The sequence below is a fragment of the Pomacea canaliculata genome, linkage group LG7 (genome assembly GCF_003073045.1).
Source record: "Pomacea canaliculata isolate SZHN2017 linkage group LG7, ASM307304v1, whole genome shotgun sequence".
NCBI classification, from domain to species: Eukaryota; Metazoa; Mollusca; class Gastropoda; order Architaenioglossa; family Ampullariidae; genus Pomacea; species Pomacea canaliculata.
The window spans coordinates 21,474,624-21,497,152 of NC_037596.1; the positions used below are offsets into that span (position 1 = coordinate 21,474,624).

Genomic DNA, 22,529 nt, shown 5'->3' on the forward strand with positions numbered 1-22,529 from the left:
TACAATCGTCTCTGTTCAGCCACACTTTCACTGTTACTGACAGCCGACCCTTAGTGTCTTCACTCGCCTGCTCAGCTGTGAATAGACCGTGTGAATTGGATGTGATTGCGTGTGATACTACACTATTTTCTTGACAGCGGACATGTTTCTTTGTGTTACTGGGATAATCCAAAAAGTAAAGCTGCATTGTATCAGCTGACAATCAACCATGTAAGCTCCATCCTCCACACCGGACAAACAACAGATTGAAATTCAGGTTCGTGCAAAATGCTTTATTGATACTGAGAGAGAATATTAAATGATGAACATTTTCTTAAAACCCAATTACCTTTATGATTACGATTATCGTGGATGGACAAAACAAATTTAAGATATAATTATTAATTAAGTATAGTGTGGAACACCCGAAGCAACCTGATGACTGCAAGGCCATCTACTGACAATTGTATTTCTGACCCTAGTCTAAGACTATGAAAGTCTCAAGGTCCGTTTCCATCATCACCAGGATCATCTAAGACCTGGGATGGTGCTGTGGTGGCGCTGTGTATGTTGTGGAGCATCATGTAAGTATGAACATCCTGTGTAGGCGGGATTGGTGCTTGGTATGTTATCTCTGAAAAATATAAATATAAAAATATACCGAAAATGTGCTGTTCTCTCTCATTCACCTTATAACACAACCATTTACATACAGCCTAGGTAGAGTTACCTGTAGGAAAAAGCTCCATGTCCGAGTACTGAGTGTCCTCCTGATGTGTCGCCGGTGTCGACGTGGGGTTTGACGGACCTCGAGGGTGTTGGGCTGGAGGCAGCGGCTCCTCGTATGCAGTGTCTGTAATACAGCAAAGGTGCCTCAGTCTTTACACAACATCTAGCAACAGCCTGACACTCACACAGCTAGAATTAAATTTTGCGATGAAAACACCTGTATGGATTGTGTAACCATCCCATAGTGCCCACTGCGTTACCTGTGTGACGTAGCGTGGAGTACCTGTGCCTGCTCTCCTCCCGGCGTGACGTAGAGGCGTACAGTTCAGTTCCTGTCAAATCTGGAGTTTGGTCAGCAGCTTCTATCAATAATAGTAACAAAAAATCATCATCATCGTCATCATCATCATCATCATCATCGTCGTCGTCATCATCATCATCATCATAATCATCCGCCAAAAATCCCAATAATGCACCATGCTCATTTTCAGCAGACAATAATACAAAACTCTACATGAAAATGGAATAAAGTACAAACTTCGTGAATAGTTGTATCGGCACTTGAAGTAAACAGCGAGAAAAGCGGCGATACCAGTCAATGCAAGGACAGCGACGACAACCCCGACGTATGCTTCAGTCGAGGATGATGTCACAGGAATCGATGGAATGTCCTCTTCGACAGTCCCTGAACAGTTAAAAGTGTATGACTATGGCAGTTTATACAGCCATCCAATCCATCATCGTCATCTTGGTCAGCATTGCACATTTTATTAAAAGTATGTTGTAGTATTGAGTGTCTGTCAAAGTTTTTCAGTAACATAGGTTTATATTTCAAGAAAAGAGTTGGAAAAACGTTTACAAGAACTCGACAAAGATAATTAGGAAATACAATATATTTTCCTGGATAGGAATGATTGATCATCCACACCTTATTCTTCAGTTCTTAAGGTACATTCGTATAAGTATCAATATGCGAAGAAGATGGTAAAGTCACAGATTTGAGAAGAGTTTCACAATATGTATATTTGTAAACGTTTACCATAAGATTTCTCATTAAGACTAAACAAAACTCATTCCTTATTTTCAAAAAATTATGCAAAATAAAATATAAGAATAAAATATATACAATTAGCAATAAGAGTGTAGGTGAGTGATTTGAAAAGATTCCCAGTCCATGTCACGTGACACGTGAACTGTGTGCCGTTGTCCTCCCGCTGTCCCTCAGTCTTCACCAGCTTCTCACTGTCCTCTGTGGTTGTCAGACACGAACAAGTCAGATTTGCTCCACATTCCACCAATTGTGGACGAAACTTTGTAGAATTTCCAGTTTGAGCTGGTCACATAATAACAACTATTATTTTATCTCGAAAAGAACTGCCTCTTTAATGGCTAACATATTTCTTAAGCTTTAAAATTTGCCATTTTTATGTGGAAGAAAAGAGAAAGAGAGAAAAAATTTTCTTTTTATAAAGAAGGTTTATATTTAAAATTTGTTAATGGCAAATTACATGTGCCAGGCTAAAAAAAAAAGTGTCAGTTAAAGATAAACTTAACACAATAATCTTCAAAAAGAAACAGTGTTTTAAATGTAATATTTAAAAATATATAAAAGCAAAAACAAAAAGTAAAGATGTAACAAATATACAAACCAATTTTGACTTCTCCTGAAACCGCTGCTGCTGAAGACGGTGAAAAATGTACACGGTAGTTGTAGGTAGTAAGTTCAAGCGGTTGTGTAAAAGAACAAAGCTCATCACCGCTGTCCGACTGTCCGACTGATGTCCGCTACACAAACACAAGATTTAAATTGAAAAACACTTTTTTTTGTTTTAGCTAGAGAACAACTAGCATGGAGTAGCTTGTTACCTCATTGTCTACTTCCCACTCACAGCTGTAGTTGTAGTTGGAGACATTTTGCTCCACACGACAAGACCCGGACACAGTCCAGTTGACAGTGCTGATGGTGACCTGGCAGTCGGTCAGGACAGAGTCACCTGACATTCAAACACAAACACAGACACACAGACACACAGGCACACCCATCCACACGCACGCGCAGGAAATACAGACAAGCGTAGGTCAAAATATGTTTATGATATGATATGTGACAAAAGTTCACAAACTCAGACGAAGACAGTGCTAGTTGTGTCCTCTGTGCGAAAAAGAAAAATAAAAAAAGACAGACATACAGACCAAGGTAGTTGGCAGGTATGACCTGTTAAGTTCATCTTGTGTGAAGAAATTCATAAAAAAACAGGAAGGCCAGTAATATTATGCATGTGTGTGAAAGTAAGTAAACCTTGTTTTGCCAATAAACTCTGGCTGCTGTGAGAATCTCTTTAACTTGTTTTTCTAGTAACTTCTTTTAAAAAACAACCTTTTACAAAACATGAACCAAACAGACATCGTGTTTGTCTTAAGATTTTTCTGCGATTAATCAGCATGGCATTATATATACATGTAATTTTTTTTTTTTTTTTTTTTGTTACAAAACTTCTGAGTTATAAATACTTCTCACCTAAAGCTCCACATATCCCACCTACAATAAGATGGATTATTAGAAGGTTCATTTTCCGATTGCTGGCACCAACAGAGGGATGTCCAGATCACTTTGTGTGCCTCACAGGTTGCAATATTCTTTATGTCAGGACACCTTCCCGTCAGTCATACACTTGTCCACAGACAAACACCACAGAACACTAGTGCTAGCGAGAGCTCTTTACAGGCCCAGGACACAGTTTACAATATTTTAGTCAAACCACAGCCATCAGGTTTCTCTACAACACCGCAGCTCGAGGAAGTGAATTCAGCTCTGGACTCATGGACCGCGGCCTGACTCACTGAGTTTCTGCACATAGAATCCGGAATAGAGTGATACACTTGTATACTTGTCGATTAAACTGGTATATAATGATAAACTTACACCTGATTGCATGTGTCAATCTTACACTTCTACCAGACTACAAAACTCAAGTATTTATCCACATTTGTCCCTTTGTTTCCATAATACATATGAGTATTTGTATGTTTTATACTGAAATACAATTTTTTGACATGTCTGTATGCCTGTCTCATCTCAGATTTAAGACTCGCGGTGCTTTTCATCATATGTGACAAACTTTGTGTGTTATAAACATTTTGAGAGGAAATAAATTATATGATGCACGCATGGTCATAAATGAGTAAAGAAACTTCACTTACTTTTCATGAAATGGCTGCAAATCGCAGTTGAAAAAGGAACCCAGTTGACATGAAATGTCGTGTAGTCTGCAAGAAGTGTGATAAGAAGTCGCTGGTGGCCAAGAGAAGCAAGACATCAGCGTTTAAAACTCAATTCTGATGACCAGAGGACGTCCTCGAGCTCTGACTGCTTTGTTGCCAGGGTATGCTGGGAATGGAGGCTCCAGTTTAAAGTGTGTCTTTGCAGGATGGGTGACAATCTTTTCCTGCCATAGTCTGCTTAAGTGTTTTTTTCCGGTTTTCGTTTATTCCAGATAACCGGGGACCTAGTTTTTAGAGTTCAAGAAAGCAGGACATGGCTTTGAGTACTTGATAAACTCAGTGATAGTTTGTGTCAAGAAAAGTAATCAAAAAAATCAAAGAGAGGATGGGGTTTACAGTGTCATGTAATGCTGAATGTTCAGAGAAAATGTAGCTTTACGTTTGATTGCGATAGTACAGCTGGCTGTAGACAGACTACGCTGATCGTGACACGTGACACGTGACAGTAACACCAGCGTGACGTCAGTAATCAGTGACGAGAGTCAGACAGCTCTCATTGGACTGTGGTGACCTGCTGACGATGTAGTCGTGTAGTGAATCACTTTCACATGTGTCACCTCGGTCACACTCTTGGATATTAACACCATCTTTTTTCCAGACCACGTGGTCAGTTCTGCTGATGTCCCCACGTGTGGCGGGGGCAGGAGTGTCTTCAAACATCTCTACCTTGTTGTTGTTGCAGTTGTAGATCCTTACTCCTAACAGAAACATGGTAGTCAAAAAGCAGTGATATTGTGCATCTTAAAACAAAAAGTCAAGAAATGCCGACAGGATGTGTGGTACACATGTTAAGCACAACCAACCGACAGGTCTCGTGTTTCCTGCTCATTTAAGTCTAGAACTTTTCACACCATTAGCATCCCGTGCACCGAGTCTGATTCACAACAGAACTAAAGAAGAGCGAAATGATTTCGGTGTTGATCTCCTAACTAAAAAATCAACTTAGAGAAGAAATATTTTTCTCACAAATCTTAAACCAACAACAGCTACTACGGCAGATAAATGATTTAGTAGATTAACGGTAAGGGTTAACTTTTAATGTGTATTTCTTTCTATCCTTTTTTCATATTTAAATGATTTTGTTGTCACGAATGTAAACTTGTTTGGAAACTTTTGGCTTACGTAAAAGTTTATTTGATATTTATTACTTTAAACTTGTTCATTGCTTTGTTTACAAACACGTAGAATCGTACGGATGCTGCACTGAAGGAAGGAAAGAACTCATGCAGTGGTGTGTTAGTCAGACACAAAGTTTAATTTCGGCCTCACGAGTCCCCCATACCCTGGTATCAGTGACTGTCTGTGTCAGCATCTCCAGGTTCTGTTCCCCGCAGTTTGTGCAACAACCATCTCTCATCCGATGATGATGATAACACGAGTGTGCTTCCTTGCAGCCGGCCTGCCATGTGGACAGTAAGATAAACTTGTGTTGCTACAGTGTCAGGCGCTAAAGGAAAAAACACTTATACACACATCCTTTTATTTTTGTGAGTATACTTACACACACCTCTGTGTGCGCAGATAGTGTAAACTGATGACTAAGTTTTCTTTCTGTAATTGCAGTTTTGTGAATTCAAATCTCGACACTAAAGCTGTATGCTGAGGGGCTTTACTGGTAATCTTAGCTGTATGCTAAGTGACCGCTAATCTTAGCTGTATGCTAAGTGACCGCTAATCTTAGTTGTATGCTAAGTGACCAGTAATCCTTTATGCAGAAATGAGTGCACATGTAGTGTAAGACACTCGTATTTAAACATACAATATACAAGCCAAGTCTGCAGGCTTGACCTCTATGCAAACCACGTGACCTAGCGTCCAATGGAAAATAGCCAGACTACAAATGTAACCGGCAAAAGGTGTAAGTATAATGACAAATCAAAGACAAAACAACATTTAAATCGAATCACCGATTGAAAAACTAATTAAATGTCGCTTGCTAAGTTATTTGTTATTTCCACTTTATTTTCCTGTTGTAAGAACTTGGAATCTTCCGCATGGAAATCTCCTTTAAAATTAACACACACATGCTCAAACGCACGTATGCACACACACGGAAAAGAATAGTCGAGCGGCTAATGCAGACATAAGAGGATCAAACGATTGCAAACCAGTCTGTACAATGTTCTCATGATACAGAGCAGTCTGGACGTCCCTCACTTCTATAAACCAACTGACTTCGCCTTCTAAACTAAACATTTCTTTGCCGAGCTGTGTGGAGGGACGCCTTGGACTAGAGGTGGCTTGACATTGTGACACATGGACATTTTATTTTATTTTCCTATTCTGCATAACTTGAAATGGATCATCGTACCAGCCTCGTTCTTGTGTGCGGAATTTGTCAAGTTTTCGGTAAGTTGCTATGTTGATAAAGCGCCACCTAGTAACATATTCAATCATATTATTAAAATAAAAGTTAAATACCACACGTTTTGTGAAATAATTAATTTCCAAACATAATAACACCTTATTATATACGCGCCTGCTATCTAGGTACATTAAGCGTTTATGATGTTAGAAAAGTTAAATTAAGTGAAAATATTTATCCCCAACAATACATTTATTAGGCAGGCGAAGGCCCGACTCCATGTTAAATTTTGCTTTCACATGTCAAAGCCTCTGTACCCGGACTCTGTCAAATGCCTTTTTGTAGTTGTGGAAGAGTTTCATCTCTCTCTCTCTCTAGCTCACACACACACTCACATTCAAACACATCTCCGAGCAAAAACACTTTATCGCAACTTTTATTTTCTCGCTAAAGCTCTTAAGATCGAGAAATAAAACAAAAACAAAATAAACAAAGGAAAAGTATTTGGAGAAAAGCTTGCTCTAGTCCCCTGTGGAAACAATTTAGCCACTAATGTTTGTTATGTGACAATCCAAGCGAAAGTTTGTTTTTCATTCTCTCTGTCGTTTCTTTGTCAGGAGTTAGAATTATTGGTTGTATCAACGACAAGATAGAAATATTGGAAGACTCGCCTTCTCCAGTCACGTGTGAAGACATCGATGACATAAGCGATGCTGTGTGGCGACAAGGAGAAGGGTTGATAGTAGGAGTGTGTTCTGCTGATGGCATCTGCAGTAATAACGTCCCCAACGACTTCAGACTCAGCAGGTCACCGATGTCCACGAAGAGTCAGCTGACCCTTGTCCCTGGCTACCGACGTCACGCGGGTGTCACGGTCACGTGTCAGGACCAAGAGCTTTACTCCTTCACCACCTGTACTATCGTTATCATACGTAAGTCAACAATTCTCGTTAAATAATAATCGCAATTATTTCTTGTGCTTGTTTTTCTGCAAGATAAAGACAGAAATCATCTTTTTAATGTTGGTTACATTGCAAAGAGATAAACATTAAGATGAATATCTGATGACTATTTTTTAACAGCAGATTTTTTTAAAGTGACCTTAATGTTTAGTATAATACAAATATTTTTATTTGCTGTGTTCGAAGCGCATTGTAAGTCTTCTTTTTGCAAATAATGTATATTAGAAACACATGTCTACCCTCTGAATCACTAAACGACTCATAATATAAGCCATGTCCAAACTTCAGAGCGCTTTATTCCTTTATCCACTTAGCAAGATTAACTAACAACAAAGGAAAGAGACAGCTATAGATATTGTGGACTGATAAACAGGAAATACGAATCGTAATTAAATAGAAAACTTATGGGAATTAAATTGCTTGTAAACTATTAAGTATTTAATTTTATAACAAGGAATGCCTATTATGACAACTAGCGATGAATCTATTAATATTTAAATGCAATTTTTTGGGGGGGTGGAATATCCTCCATTTACCTTGATTTGGTGCATCCTGAGAGAATATTTGTCAATAATGGTAAACATCTTTTTTTTCTAATCTTTGCTCTGGCGTTTCCTGACAGCCGAGCGGAGAGTATAAAATTCACTGCACTACTCGAGTTCGAACTCCTCCATATGGTGTGATTATTTGGCAACATATTTTTTTCTCATTTTTCCTTTGGTGTTTTCGCATTCATAATCGCCTTAACACAGACGCCGACATTTAATCTTGAATGATCATGAGATTAAAAGCTAAAGTGCTAAATAAAACAGAATTTATGGAATTTATGGGCAGTCATCAAGAGGGATTACTTTGAAAGAAAAACCTTATCGCTTGCTGCTTTGAATTAAAGCAAAAAGTGTTAGTGGCATCAATCCTGTTACTTTTAGATAGAATTAATAAGCCTGTTTACACATTAATATTTCACAGCTTACTTGTTCATCACTTATCGATTTAGTCGCCTTCTTAGAGGCCTGAAGCTCTTGCTGGTGAAAGTAGTCTGGTAAGATGTCAGCCTGAACACTAAGTACCCGTGATGGTCCTGTTAGCTAGAGCCTTGTCCTGTTATAGTAATTAGTAAACAGCCGGATAGAATTATTTGTTCGTGTGTTAATGCTGATTGTAAGTATATGTCAGCAACTTTATACTATTACATCTTATCTCTGGCCTAGAACTGTATCCTAACCCCACTTGATGTTGTGTCATCTAATTTGTCGCCGCCCAAAGCATCAGTGAGGTTACCAGCGACAGACTCGTCATCATCGGTGAAGCCAGAGACAGGCTCCATGTCAGTAGCCACACTTACAGGAGCAATCATCGGGTCCATTGCCATCGTTGCTGTCATCGTTGCTGTCATCGTGTTGCTTATCGTGCGACGAAGACGACGATTACACCGTCAGTTCAGTAGTTTTTTGACTGTACCTAGAGAACTCGTCGTGCTCGCTGTCTTCATTGTTTACTTTTGTATGTAGATTTTAGTTCAGGCCATACACAAATACATTGATTATCCGTACAAAATTATTTATCGAAATCTTTATCATGCAGCTTTACACTGAAAACAAAGCTCGGAGTAAGATAAAAAATATCGAACTTTGTTAGAGGAGGTCTGATTAATTATAATTCTGTATTTCACATTCTTTATCTTAAGAAAACTGTGTTGACTTCGTCAGATGGAACTTGCAACAAACATCAGCTCTTGTCCTAAAACTGCCTCATTAACGGTTAAGAAATATAACAGCTGTGTATGGCTTTAACTTAGCAATGAAATAATAGTCGGCTCTAGAGAAAAGAAATATATTTTCCTTACAATCTCAAAATAGTGCCACACACACTATCATACACTTGATTGCACAACAAATATAAATATCATCTCTACTTTAAGTGTACAATTTGTTACCAAGCCAGTGGCGAGTGAACACGTATTGTAATCCAATTTATTTTTTTAAAAAGCAGAATATGTGACTGTGAGTTCAGATGTCTGGAGAGGTTAGATTAGGTTTGGGCGAGAGTGCACAAAAATTAAACAACAGAAGATAGAAACGATTTGCTTTTTTTGTACATGCCAGTCACCTGTGCATCAAGTGAGATAAAGAGTTACTTTCAGTTAAAAACGAACGAGAAAATGCTCACAATGAATAAAAGTTGACAGACAAACATAGATACACACTGTCTTGTACACTAAGGCATTTGCGGGTTTCAGGTACATCGTCCGAAGGATCACTACCTTCAGATGACTCTACCACAGGTCCGTCACACCGAGGGTTGCCAACCATCCCGCCAGCCATCCCGCCTTTCTATCTAGACAACAAACAAACAGACACGAGCTCACACCCCACAGGTAGGTTTAGAGAGGCCACACGCAAGTAAACTATATGTTACAAGTAAACTTAAATATAAATACGTCACATCAAAATAAAAATAATTAAAAGAAGAAAAAAAAAGCATGTCTAAACCAGCTTCTTTCTCTTTTTTGACTGTCTTTTAGGCTCAGTCTACGAGGAACCAATCCCTTTAGCCAACCACAGTCCAGGACTGACAGGTAACAAGTCAACAATCCCCTCGATGGCCTCAAAACGCTAAATATAATCTGTACACAAAATATTTTTATAAATATCAACAACAGAATGATTATGTTATGGAACTATTCACGAAAACATCTAACAGTAAATTTTCCCTCCCCTTTTAATGAGATAAAAGTTCTTGATAAAAGTTCACTCATAGTGAGTCTGCTTCTGTTGATTCCACCATCAGGTGCGGCGCTCCATCACTCACGCACACATTCCCTCTCAAAACACTCGCAATCCAAGCACTTTATGTTCTCGCTCAACAAAAATAAAACAAAATATTGATATATAAAGCAGGTTGTGACAGTGTTCATGAGAAAACAATCATTTTAATAATTTGTAGTGCCTTTTTCCAGAGACACCAGTCCCACCAAAGCAGGAGGATGACGTGTACATCGAGCTGGACATCGCTTACAGCGCCACCACTTGATGCCACACCTTACACGTCCTCGTGAAGACCAATATGAGAACTCTTACAATTAATTATTTCAATGTGTTGCTTAGCTTCCATCATGTTACACTGTGTATTCTACTTTAGTATGATCTTATTTAGACTAGCTATTAATATTATTAATTGCTAATGTCTTCATCTACAGAAGCCAGCTGACTATTGGAAACTGCGATCATTTAAAATTTTCTATTGTGATCAAAAGCATGTAATAAACAAAAATCGAATTTTTTATACTTCTAAGGGGAGGGAAACCAAGTTTATCAAAATGACTCTGGTACTTATGAGAATGCGTTTCACCTCCACAATGTCTCTTGACCATTTTTATGCTATTTTACTTTTTATTTATATTATATTGATATTTATACATAAAAGCCAATAATTTTATATTGAATTCTGAAAGATTTACATGCTTCAATATAAAAAATTACTACTGTTATATATATTTTTGTCAGGTGCATGTGTCATCTGTTATATATGAACTGTTGTAAATGAATTTTCCCTGATGAATATTACGGTGTTTTTTCATCCAGAAAGAAGACATATCCATCGTAAGTTTTAAATCTGTAGAGGGAAACAATTCGTGTTGCCCTTTTGTTGAATAGTAAAATAATAATAATATATCTGTGGCGGTTTCCAACCAACAGCAGCAAGCTTTAACAAACGATTGGATGATTGTTGTCTAAGACATTGGTAGTAACCCCAGATGGTAATAACAGATGGCGCTGTAGGTCTTTTGTCATATTTTGCAAAGTTTCAACGTTTCTGTATCAATATTACTTCCTGTTCTGTAGGGTCAGCAGTACTACGGATTGTTCTAAAACATTCTGTTCAGGGGAAAGGATGTTGATGAGGTCACAGAATGACGACTATGTGTAAGCCATATATTACATTGTTAGTTTATGATATGGATTCCAGAAATATGTGAATTTGAGAGTTCATGTGATTTAGTCATTTTTACCATGGAAATTATTCTTTAAAAATGATAATTTATAAAGCGTCCTATCTATACAATTTCCTAGTTTAAGAAAACGAACCGAACGAGAAGAATATACAGATAAATGTAAGACCAAAGGTTTATCTCAGGTTTAAAGGAAATCGTCCCTGCCTCTTAGAAACAAGCGACCACGCCCTCTTCCTGTCTTGCTACCCTTGGGTTAGAAATTTTACTCCTGATGATGTTAGTGGCCCCTAGATAATTCAAATGAGGGAACAGGAAGAAACGATTGCAGTTGTTTTCTTATATGATACCAATATTATCTCCTTAAGTTTCACAGGATACTGTAGTATTGTTTACTATGCACACAAGATACAAACTACCTTCCAACCAACACTAAACTTTTATATCTACCTGTCCTTCCCCACTAAGCCCCGACCCTACATCGTCTAATATGTATAAAAAAATAAATAGCTAGGATACAATAGAAATGGTTAGTATGATAAACATAATTACAGCCATTTGAATGCTTAACCTAGTTACATTACAAAACTATACTGTGATTTCTATTATATATGTAAATTTACATACAAACTTATATCAGACAGTAAAGGGAAGTTTTCACAAAAGTTAACTTCATTTTCGACAATATGATCTACTATTAGATATTATTTTCTATTATTATTAATACATCAGATTATTAGAAACTGACTTTTATTTTGTAAGGATACAAACTTTAGAATCTGTAATTAACTCTGTTTTTTAAAATTATAAAATTATAATACTGTCTTGACCTTTGTGTTCTCGACCACATATGTCACATGGACAAAAGACTGAGCATTTTTTGACTATGTTGTTTACATGTTTTATTAAAAGAGAAAACACTTTTTATATTGATTATACTTACTAATAAAGGGAAAAAAATAATGTCGCATTTATCCGCTTATTTATCAATGTGTGTGTCTACCTGTCTCGGATTTGATGTCTGCATGTCTGTACACTAAATGTTTGAGATAAATACTGGATGTTACTCTACTCTGTTCTCATCATGTGTAAGTTTTTTTTATTTCATGTAAACAACTTTACATCCTAGTGAAATATTGATGTTTTTATAAATGAAAAAAGCCTGAAAGAAAAAATAACTTTAGAAAAAAATTCTTCCCTATTAAAATAAAGCACACAATCTGTACTCTATGCTGCTTACATTTTACAACATTAAAACAATTTTAACATGATATTTAATGTAAACATTTGCACCTTTCTAAAAATAAAATGTCAGAACAGTCTTCTTCCAACTGAACGCAGCACAATTTTAGTCAAATAATATCAATAATTAACATCAGGAATTATTTCATAATGTTTATTGATTGCACATTTGTGTAAATATTGCAGTTACAACTTCTAATTATAACTAAATTTTTTAGAAAAATATTTACAGCTTTACTTTCTGTAGACAAATTTATATCATTCTGCAAGGAGGATTATTTTACTAAAATTTGAGGTAAATGCAATTTCTGGATACGTTATTGTTACATCTCTAGGTGTAGCTGTACATAAAGGATGCTGTTTTATAATCTTAAAGTTTAGTTGTAAAATGCGAGAAAACAAGAAGCAAGGATAACCGGAGACGGCTTCGTATATATTTTAAGGCTACACTTCACGAGCTTACTTCACTTTCATATCATTGCAGGTCATTGCAGGTCATTGCAGGTCATTGCAGGTCATTGCAGGTCATTGCAGTCTATGATGTTTGCATTGTGTCACGTGACGACTGGTACACAAACACACTTAAACTCAATTCTCGAGCCTCACGTCTGCTTCTTGTCTCGTACATTCTTCGGTCTTCGACCGCAGTCCTTCTCGTCTTTCAACCCGTGATGACTAGAGTCTTGTAGACAGAAAGGCTCCATAGACAAACGATGCTCGCAGACTTTGTTTACTGTCTTCCCCGGAGGACGAGCCTGTGTTTGATGTGGAGATGCCGACTGTTTTGTGCAATACAGATTGTTCTTGTTGTAATACACATTGTTTGTGTTGCTATAATACTGACACTCTTCTTCAACCCTTTCATGTGCTTCTTTGTGACTGATTTTCTGGACATCTTTGCTGACTGATTCGTATACTTCATTGATATGGTCCTCAAAATCTGCAAAACCAGAAAACAGGAAAATAAGTACATTGAGTAGAGTGAGTACACGTGAATGGCAAATATTGAGCCAGTGAATAAAGCTTCTGTCTTTCGACTGTTTGTTGGTATTTCATCCGTCAATCGCTCTCATTGATTGTGTGTGCGTGGTGGTGTGTCTGAGTCTCTCATACTATTTTCAGCCTATTGCACTCCATCTTCATTGTGTTTAATGTTGAGGCCTGTTTGCGATGCATGAAAATAATATTTCACATTTTAACATGATTATCTTTCGCTATAACTAATAATATTATTAATGGTATCAATTAACATCTGTCCATGTTAAAATATTTGTTTATTAAGGTAATGTGGTCTCCGCATATATTTATTTTGTAAAGGAAATGTCAACAACTAAACATGTGTTGGATAAAGAAATAGGAATTAAGTAAAAGCAACTCACCGTCGAGATTATGCTGCGCACTTCCTTTACATTCTGTTTGCCCTTCTGAAAAGTAAGTAAATAAACACACGCAGTCGTAAACACAATGACTATTTTTAGAAGGAGACAGAAAATAAGAAGACGATGAATAAATAAACAAACAATAAAACTGGTTTACTTAAAACATTGTTAGCACAAAGTCTATAGGCAGTGTTTTTGTAATACTTAAATGCCTAAAACTAAAGAAACAATTGAATCAAACAGCAAACAATACTTCAGCAAAATGGCCAAAACACAACACTTAACTTTTATGTTCTTAGTAAACAAACAGTAAACCTAAAGACAAGAGAGACAACTTACAAACATCAAATATTCGTCAACTATTTGTCAACTTACTTCCCCTTAGCAACGTTATTTTTGTATCCATTACACATGAATTAAACGTTCATAGAGTTTATATATATATATAATTACTGTAAATTACAGATCCCTTACCGTTTTGCGGTTAAGAAGAAACTGTGACACACGAATGCATTCTAAAAACCGAAATTTCACACGAAGAAATGTGAGTTGAGAAATTGTGTTTGCTGTAGACGTAGACAGGTGTTCTCAAAGTGAATTTCTTTTCATAAGGTAGTTACTAAGAGTTGCACGCATGACAATAACTTCTTCACAAATTTACTTACCATGTGATTGTTTTTTTCGTCGTACGAAGTATATAATAAGTAGCAAGAAAATGATAACAGCAACACCGGCTGCAGCTCCACCGATGATAATCATCTCTGTAGTAGATGTCAGTAGAGACCAAGCGTCTCCTTCTTGGGAAACAGTAGAGCCATCGTGTGTCCCTTGAATATATTGAGAGATAATGATTCTACTGCTACTCTTAATTTACTGTCTACAGCAGTTTTGTGGAATACAGAGGGCTTCATAAAATTGATTTAAATTCTACGAGAGCATATTATGTTCACACAAGACGAGTAATATTACTAACATTATTCACAATTTTAGAATTATAAAAAGTAAGGACAACAAATGTGACAATCAATGCTAAGTCTACAACCTGACATAGGAGAGAACTTGTCCGCCTCAAGGTAAACAACTTTAAAAGACATTAAATATAAGTCTGGTTTAGTGTTGTTTATTCCTTGTTACTCCTCGAAGAGCATGTGGCCACTATTATTTACAGTCATCGCTACAATTTAAAAAAAAAATGTTTATTGAGGTAAAAAAACACCCATAATTTAACAATATATTAAAACTGTCTTATGACCATAAATATCAAAATACGTTTACTAGTTTTTGTGATAGAGTTACAATTTTTTAAAATAAATTATTTGTTTTAACATTGTCATAATTGTAATAAGTAATGAAATCTTAAAATTGTAGTTTGATTTAACTGAGGAAAAGATAGCTGACTATGTAAGGTCTCTCTGTTACCCTGAGTGCTCTGAATCGCTGAGGTGGAGAAAACTACATCTGTTACACCTGTGTCGGTAGACAGAGAGCTTGGACTGTTGACTGTGACATCTGTGACTGTGACTTCTGTGACTGTGTCAACTGTTATATGTAGTAAAGATAAAATAAATGCATAGAAGTGTCGTATGTAAGGCAGCTAAACATCTAATTTCATGTAAAGATAGTCAGAAGACAACGAAGTAGTTATTAAGGATAGATACCTATCACAAGACTCTGTGAAAATCCTGTTGTAGAAGGAGGATTCACAAGTATGGTGTAGTTGTAGAATCCTGTTCCTTGTCCCGGTTGTGTGAATGAACAGTTGTAGAAAGGTTTCTTAAGATACAATGTAGGTATGACCTGTTGATTGTAGTAGAAATACAATAGGTTTGGTGTGTGGCGTGTGACACATACTGACCTTATACTTCTGTCAACTTGTTACTCAAATATTTCAAATAAAACTATAAAAAGATGCAATATCTTGAGAACTAAAAATAATGAAATAGTGTTATCAGGGTTGAGGTAACGGGTAATCAAATACATTGTATTTTATTAAAATTGGCAAAGTACATACACAATTAGATATCTTCATTCATAAGCACGTGTAAATAATATGCCTATGAGCACGATGGTTAAGACTTTATTGCCTGACTAGGCTGCCTTGAAGATGAAGAGAAAAGATAACATTTACTAATTCAACATCCTAAAATATATTCTCAGACAAGACAGTCAACTGTTAAGTGCCCCACCCTGTGTAGACACACATCCCTGTAACACCAGACATTGAGAGAAGACAAACACAGACCATACCTTGCTGTTCACTGTCCATATACAGCTGTACTTGTCATCAGAAGAGTAAGCTTCCTGTACACCACAGGAACCTGACACAAGTCCTGTGACATTGTTAAAGTTGACATGACATCCAGTGAGAACAGAGTGACCTGAAATATAAATAAACATACGAAAGAGTGACCGAGCACTGGACAGCCTGTTTCCTGTGAAGTCAAGCACTCCACCTGATGTTACACAACTGTCAGATGAAACTCCGATTCAGTTAGAGATAAAAAAAATATGCAAGATAATGTTTGCAGTTAAACTTCTTTTATAAATTGATTACGAATTTCAAAATAAATTTAAAACTAGTTTAGTCAGTTTCATGCGAGATACTTTTATAATTACAATTTAAATAAAATGTCTTGACGATAATGAACTATCAATCAAAAGTTGTCGACATACGTTTGATGACGATAGTACAGCTGACTGTGAAACCGGTTCTACTTTCCAGACAACTGACTATAAGGCCAGCGTGAGCTCGGTAATTAGAGACAATCGTCAGGTGACTCTCTGTGGACTTTGGTTGTCTGCTGAGCTTGTAGTCAGTACGAGCTGTGCACCGACCATCTGAAGTGCAGACTCCGATGTCACTAGAGTTAGCTTGCCACGTGACATCAACGTTACTGTTAAAATCTCCGCATGTTACAGCAACAGGTGTGTCTTCGAATATCTCTAGATTGTTGTTGTGGCAGTTGTTAATAACTATACCTGTCAGTGTTGTTGACAGAGAAACGTATGTAGAATAATGACGAATGGAGACACGATGGGTATGTGTGTAATTGTGTGTTGTGTTGTGTGTGTTTATTTTACAAATACCAGTAAAATGAAAAATGGTTCCTTTTAATGTTCATGGGTAAAAACGATAGTAACATATAAATCTTGTTTTAAGCCAAACTTTATGCTTGCTTCAATTTATAAATCATGTACAAATTCTAGCACAAAGGCATTTGCTAACGCCTAACCATCTTCCTTAACGCTTTCTGCCTTTTTATGACTAACTTTCTGGAAGCAAGCAAAATCTTCCTGACACTGTTTCATTCTAACTCACACGATATCGACTAACGTATTCACAGCTTAGGGAACATTTTGCTTAAAACTTGTCAACCACACACGCCGGCACATGTCTAGGCACATACACAGACACTGAATGGTTTAGACAAGTCAAACATATTGAGTACATGATATGCATTACAACTAACCTACCTGTATAACAATATAAACACAATAAGAGGATTTACCTTGAACGCTACACAGGGTCAACAGCAGGACACTAAGCCTGACCTGCAGGTCATCCATGGTCAACAGGAGATGCAGGCGCCTGTGAGATATAGTCCCCTACACGGGTCTCCTCACTGACACTCAGACCACACACACTAAATGCTTCCTGAAAATACACGCGCGCCGCTCGTGCAGACAATCATCAGATGCGATGATGCGACAAAGCGGACATACGTCCTTGTCGTCAAGGCAACAGCCAATGAGAATGCTTTCAATAGCACGCCTTGACTTAGTGAACAAATGCAAATGATGTAACTTGTGTGTTGTTCAAAATTTTAAAATTAACTTAAGCTAGCATACCGTTATTTCGTGTGTGTGTGTGTGTGTGTGCGCGCGCGCGTGAATGCTTAGGGTGTGCGTTTGTGTGTGTGTGTGTGTGTGTGTGTGTGTTTGTGTGAGAGTATGTATGCATGAGTGCTTAGTGGGGGGGGGGGGATTGTGTGTGGTTAACTTCTCTAGTAGTACTTTATCTTATTTGTCACCCTTGATGTGTATCAGGTAACCAACAGTTCTGCTTGTCTACATGGCGGCTAGTTTCGAGGTTTATTGTGTTTATCTTTATCCAAAGTCTTTTTAGTTCTCTGATACGAATCTTACAAAGACGAAAACCTATGTGGCATTGTCCGTAAGTAGATCCATTATTTATGCGTTTCTGTTGTCTCTGTTTCTGTCCATCTCTCTGTCTTCCTCTTTTTCTCTTTCGCACACAGATATGAGTGTGGTGAGAAGGAAGCAGAGAGAGCGACTCATACAGATTAATCCTATATTAACCCTTTGGATTATCTACAAAGTATTACTAATACCCTTGTATACTTTACACAAGTTATTACATTTTTCTGTTGAAGCTATGCTAATATATTGATATGAACATTTCATCGACTAAAATTTATGCTTAATACACTCATGTCTAACACTGTGCAAAACCACACACACATACATACACTGATAGATCATTTAATGTAGACATGCTCAGCTTGTACCCATAGCCATACAACCATAGATACACATACTCATACTTACACACAGGATGTAGCGCCAATGTGCAGATTATTTAAAGTCAACGCCTGTAGAACAGGATGTAGCATGAGAAAACAGAGTACACATGGTACTCATCTTGTCAGAACCAGGATGTCCCTTATCACTCGTCACCACTTTCGATATAATCATTTGTACAGCTAGTCACATCCTCACTGGCAAGAAGTGTGATACCAGTGTGTAGCTGCAGCACCGACACTCACTACACATCCACAATGGCGTGTTGACAGCTGGAAGACAGTGCTAAGCACCATCGTGATTTGAGTAAACAAAAATATGTTTACGGCATTCTAGTACTCTCAATAAAAATAACAGTTTTTATATTTGTTTTTTGTTTTTTGTTTTTTTTTTGGTTTTTTGCTTCTGTTTGTTTTGTCGAGTTCATGCATAATATGAAACATTAGTTTGTGGAGTAAACGAAGCATTTGAAACATGTAAAATATTTTATCAACAATTAATCTTTTGAATTACATAAGGATATCATGCATGGCAGTAAAGATGTCGATGTGTGAGCAGATACAGGTTATACAAATAAGACAACAGATTGTTAAATACTTAGCCCACTAACCATAAGGCTTTACTGTGTTTCCGACATTAAAGTCATTAATAACTTCCGTCAAAAACTAGAGAGTCTGCTATTGTATAAAATGTGTTGTAGTTCATACTTACTGTGCAGGGAAACAATGAAACTCTCTCCCTTTCCAAAGCCGCCACCTACCGACTATTGAATCCTGAACTTGCACTGAAAACTCACCTCTTCCGTAAACATGACTCCTACACCCTTTCCCATAATGCTCTTCCTTTGTCACACCCTTCCTTTTGTAATATCATGTTACTTTCAGTTCCTGTTATTTTGTTCCTCTGCGTTTTCTGTAGTTGGTTTTATCCATCATTAAATCCTGTTGTGTATTTTTTCTTAGTTCATGTGTTATCTGTTTGTTTTCCTGTCACTCGTATGCAGTCTTTTAGTAATTTGTTTTATTTCTTTTTAAGCATGCATACTAGTCCTTCGATTTTTGATAAAGTACACTGACAGGTACAAGGTGGTTCCGACAGTGTGAGATAACTGGATTTTTTTTTTCTCATTTCTACGAAGACATGACACGAGGCTGTTGTATCTCGGTGGATGGTAGATGGCACTGCAACAGCAGGAAGCGGAAACTGAGTTGTTGAAGTGAGGGTGGTACCGCGTGTGGCCTGTACAATCCGGATGTCTGGCATCTCAATCGCATTTTCTATCTTTAATCAGAGGAAGTGTTTATTTTAATTTATTATCTGTTTTAACAATCATCGAGGTTTACCCATAACCGAAGCTTTTCGAGTGCAGTGATAATTCAATAACTGTAACCGATATGTAGAGGCTATAAGTGTGAGAGATATATCACCTTTGTCATGCTTGCTATTGATAATTGCACCTACGGGCTCCTGTCTCCCTAAGCTACATATGTAGAATAAAAATAAAAAAAAGGAAAAGAAAACAATGAAACACAAATCACAACGATCGTCTGCTGCTGAGTAGATATGTCACGTGGTTAGCGGTGGACTGCGGTGAGGTTCTGAGATTGTCCTCGTCATCATCTGGCCAACTATTGAACAGTGCGCAGACCCAATACCCTCCGGGTTAAAGTTGCCCAATGGTTGCTGTTCAGAGCAGGAGAATTGGCCTCCTTTATACCACTCAAGCTTAGGTCAAAGGTCAAAAGCGCATTTTCAACATAAACTTCCTGCTTTATCACGTGACTCATGCAAGTGAAGATATTTCATGTATTTGTCACGTAAGATTGACTCGCTCTCTCCATGATGCTGTGTCGGGTCTTTACTTCCTGTTTGTCCTGAAAAGTCAATAAACACATGCAGACATAAACACTTTCAACATCTTAAGGAAGGAAAGAGCAAAACACCGAAGGAAGAAACAAGGTGACAACAAGTCTTTTTTTTCTAAAATGTGAATGTATTACTAAAGTAGCTAAAGGTCTTCACCTTCTATTCTCTGATTACTTTTCTCCATCTGCGTGTAGGTGTGCAATACTGTATACACTCTGTATGATAGGTGAGTTTGAATTAAAATTCATTGAATTAAAAAATAATTTAGTACTAAAGTACTGTACTAACCAGGCTGTTGCATGCTGGCTGTACTCGAGATAATTCTGGACTCTCCTCTCGCTCCATGAGTGCATAAGCTGGTCTCCAACATTAACAAAATGGAAAACAAGTCTGTCACTGTAAAGGGCCTTCTGTTTTTATCAGATTTAATTCAAAATTAACCTTCAGGGGCAAATAAGGTGACTAAAAAGTCGATCTTGTTAAAAAGGTAAAATAAAAGAAATTATATTTTTAATTACAGAAGTAATATTAAAATTAAAAAAATATGCTGGCTATTTAAATATTGTAATGAGCACAGGCCGAGAAAAAATAAGCATCTCTTTAAAGAGCAAATATTTAGATACGAGGCAATTAATAAAATATACGGTCTCAGTTAAAGTAAATAAATAAGGAATCTTACCTTGTCTGGTTGGTGTAGCTGTCTCGGCATCTTCTCCATGCTCAAGAAGGAAGAAAGCTCTAATCCTCATTTTTAAGAGGATTAACTGTTTTACCCTGGTAAAGCCTCGGTTGTAGGCTCGGTATGACAACAATTCTATCAATCCTCCACCTGCCCGTCTCTTTAATAGTGTCAGTTGACTAATGTGTTATTCAGTACAATAAATAAAGTGTGTCATAAGTAAATTTGTGATGGTTTCATTCGGCGTCAATTTTCCCTTTGATTGAAGGTGGATGTAGGACTTGACAAATTATAAATATTTAATAATAGCACATTGTATTTAAATTGTGCACTAAATGGGTCAAATGTCATTTGGCATACACTGTAAAGTAAGTGACTATCATCACAGATGTACTTACCCTGAAATAATCGCTTACGTCGTATGAAGAAGATAACAAGTAGCGAGAAAACAATAACAGCCACACCGGCTGAAGCTCCACCGATGATGATCTTGTCTGTAGTAGATGTCAGTAGAGACGAAGCATCCGATTCTTGAGAAACAGTGGAGCCACCTGGCGTACCTTGAATATAATGAGAGATAATGATACTACGACGACGACAACTCTTAATTTACTTTAGAGCGCAGTTGAGTCCATACAGAGGTCTGTTCAACATCAACCTAAACTACATGATAGCATAACGAGCTCAAACAATACAAATAACATCAATAGTATTAGTTACAGTAATAAAAGTATAAAGAAAAGTGAGGACAAATGTGGTAAACAAACATCATTTAGCAATACTGTAATACAACGGACGTGTATTGGTGGATTGTTGTTTGTCTGCCGAGACCAAAGCTTAATTGTTAGTCTCGGCGAGCCTAAACAATAAATGTAATGAAACCGGAAGCTTTGTACAAACCTGCCTCGTTTAGTAGTTAACTGGAAAAAATCGTCTGACAGCAGTCCAGTAATACACGTTTGTGATAATATTATAATAATTATAAATGTAACAACATGTATACTAGATTTTGCATTACTTAGCGTTACAATGGTTTTCGTTTGCTACATGAATATTTTACTCTGAGAAAAAGACAAATTAAACAGACAGTAAACTATACACAGTTGCACGTGTCAGACACATACAAGCCTGCACATTTGAACAGATTTACTTCCTTCACACTGGCAAATGGCAATGAAGAGCACAGGATATCAGTCGAAGTGCGTCGCTTCTGACAAACGCACTGATTGGACATGAGGTGCCGAATATTGCTACATCCTGATCCTAATGCACATTATGACATGAGATGAATTAGCTTTTATTGTAATCTTTCCTCAAGCTATCACACTTGGTGCAAGACAGAAACAGCCACTACAAACATTATGTTTGAAAGTGACAAATCATACACAAACACACATTCTCTCTCTCTGTCACACACACACGGACGCACAAACAACATTAACGATGTCAGAAATATTTTGACTAGTATTTGTTTTAAATTTTGGTTATTCTTGAGGAAGAAAAGATAGCTGACTACGAAACAGCGTGTGGTTTTTTTTTTTTTACCATAAATGCTCTGTATCGCTGAGGTGGAAAAAATTACATCTCTCTTGGTAGGCAGATAGCTTGGACT

The 22,529-nt window shown here is 37.1% G+C and overlaps 4 protein-coding genes across 7 annotated transcripts in view; 2 read left to right on the top strand and 2 right to left on the bottom strand.

Annotated features, from left to right (window-relative positions):
- LOC112567528 overlaps nt 1–22,529 on the top strand; it is a 245,769-nt gene that overhangs the window by 153,932 nt on the left and 69,308 nt on the right. The window lies entirely within an intron of this gene.
- Nucleotides 73–11,976, top strand: LOC112569019. The gene is made up of 9 exons (XM_025246659.1): nt 73–256; nt 506–563; nt 5,176–5,477; nt 6,127–6,339; nt 6,913–7,227; nt 8,524–8,691; nt 9,497–9,634; nt 9,782–9,835; nt 10,217–11,976. Exons 4-9 carry the CDS (start codon nt 6,288–6,290, stop codon nt 10,288–10,290), a joined length of 801 nt encoding a protein of 266 aa, XP_025102444.1. The 5' UTR covers nt 73–256; nt 506–563; nt 5,176–5,477; nt 6,127–6,287; the 3' UTR covers nt 10,291–11,976.
- Nucleotides 258–4,442, bottom strand: LOC112569001. 3 transcript variants are annotated; one of them, XM_025246634.1, is made up of 9 exons: nt 3,910–4,442; nt 3,227–3,556; nt 2,598–2,702; nt 2,358–2,493; nt 1,835–2,041; nt 1,247–1,393; nt 969–1,070; nt 710–832; nt 258–613 (listed from the first exon to the last, which is right to left on the bottom strand). In XM_025246634.1, the coding sequence occupies exons 3-9, from the start codon at nt 2,619–2,621 to the stop codon at nt 480–482; spliced, it is 873 nt and encodes a 290-aa protein (XP_025102419.1). In that variant the 5' UTR covers nt 2,622–2,702; nt 3,227–3,556; nt 3,910–4,442; the 3' UTR covers nt 258–479. The 3 variants fall into 3 exon arrangements, with proteins under 3 accessions (XP_025102419.1, XP_025102418.1, XP_025102420.1); XM_025246633.1 differs by having other exon boundaries at nt 2,575–2,702; XM_025246635.1 differs by lacking the exons at nt 3,227–3,556; nt 3,910–4,442 and having other exon boundaries at nt 2,598–3,215.
- On the bottom strand, nt 12,095–21,477 carry LOC112568989. 2 transcript variants are annotated; one of them, XM_025246612.1, is made up of 10 exons: nt 20,527–21,477; nt 18,400–20,246; nt 17,340–17,485; nt 16,504–16,809; nt 16,078–16,208; nt 15,489–15,627; nt 15,250–15,369; nt 14,496–14,657; nt 13,831–13,875; nt 12,095–13,391 (listed from the first exon to the last, which is right to left on the bottom strand). In XM_025246612.1, the coding sequence occupies exons 3-10, from the start codon at nt 17,395–17,397 to the stop codon at nt 13,054–13,056; spliced, it is 1,299 nt and encodes a 432-aa protein (XP_025102397.1). In that variant the 5' UTR covers nt 17,398–17,485; nt 18,400–20,246; nt 20,527–21,477; the 3' UTR covers nt 12,095–13,053. The 2 variants fall into 2 exon arrangements, with proteins under 2 accessions (XP_025102397.1, XP_025102398.1); XM_025246613.1 differs by lacking the exons at nt 15,250–15,369; nt 18,400–20,246; nt 20,527–21,477 and having other exon boundaries at nt 17,340–17,717.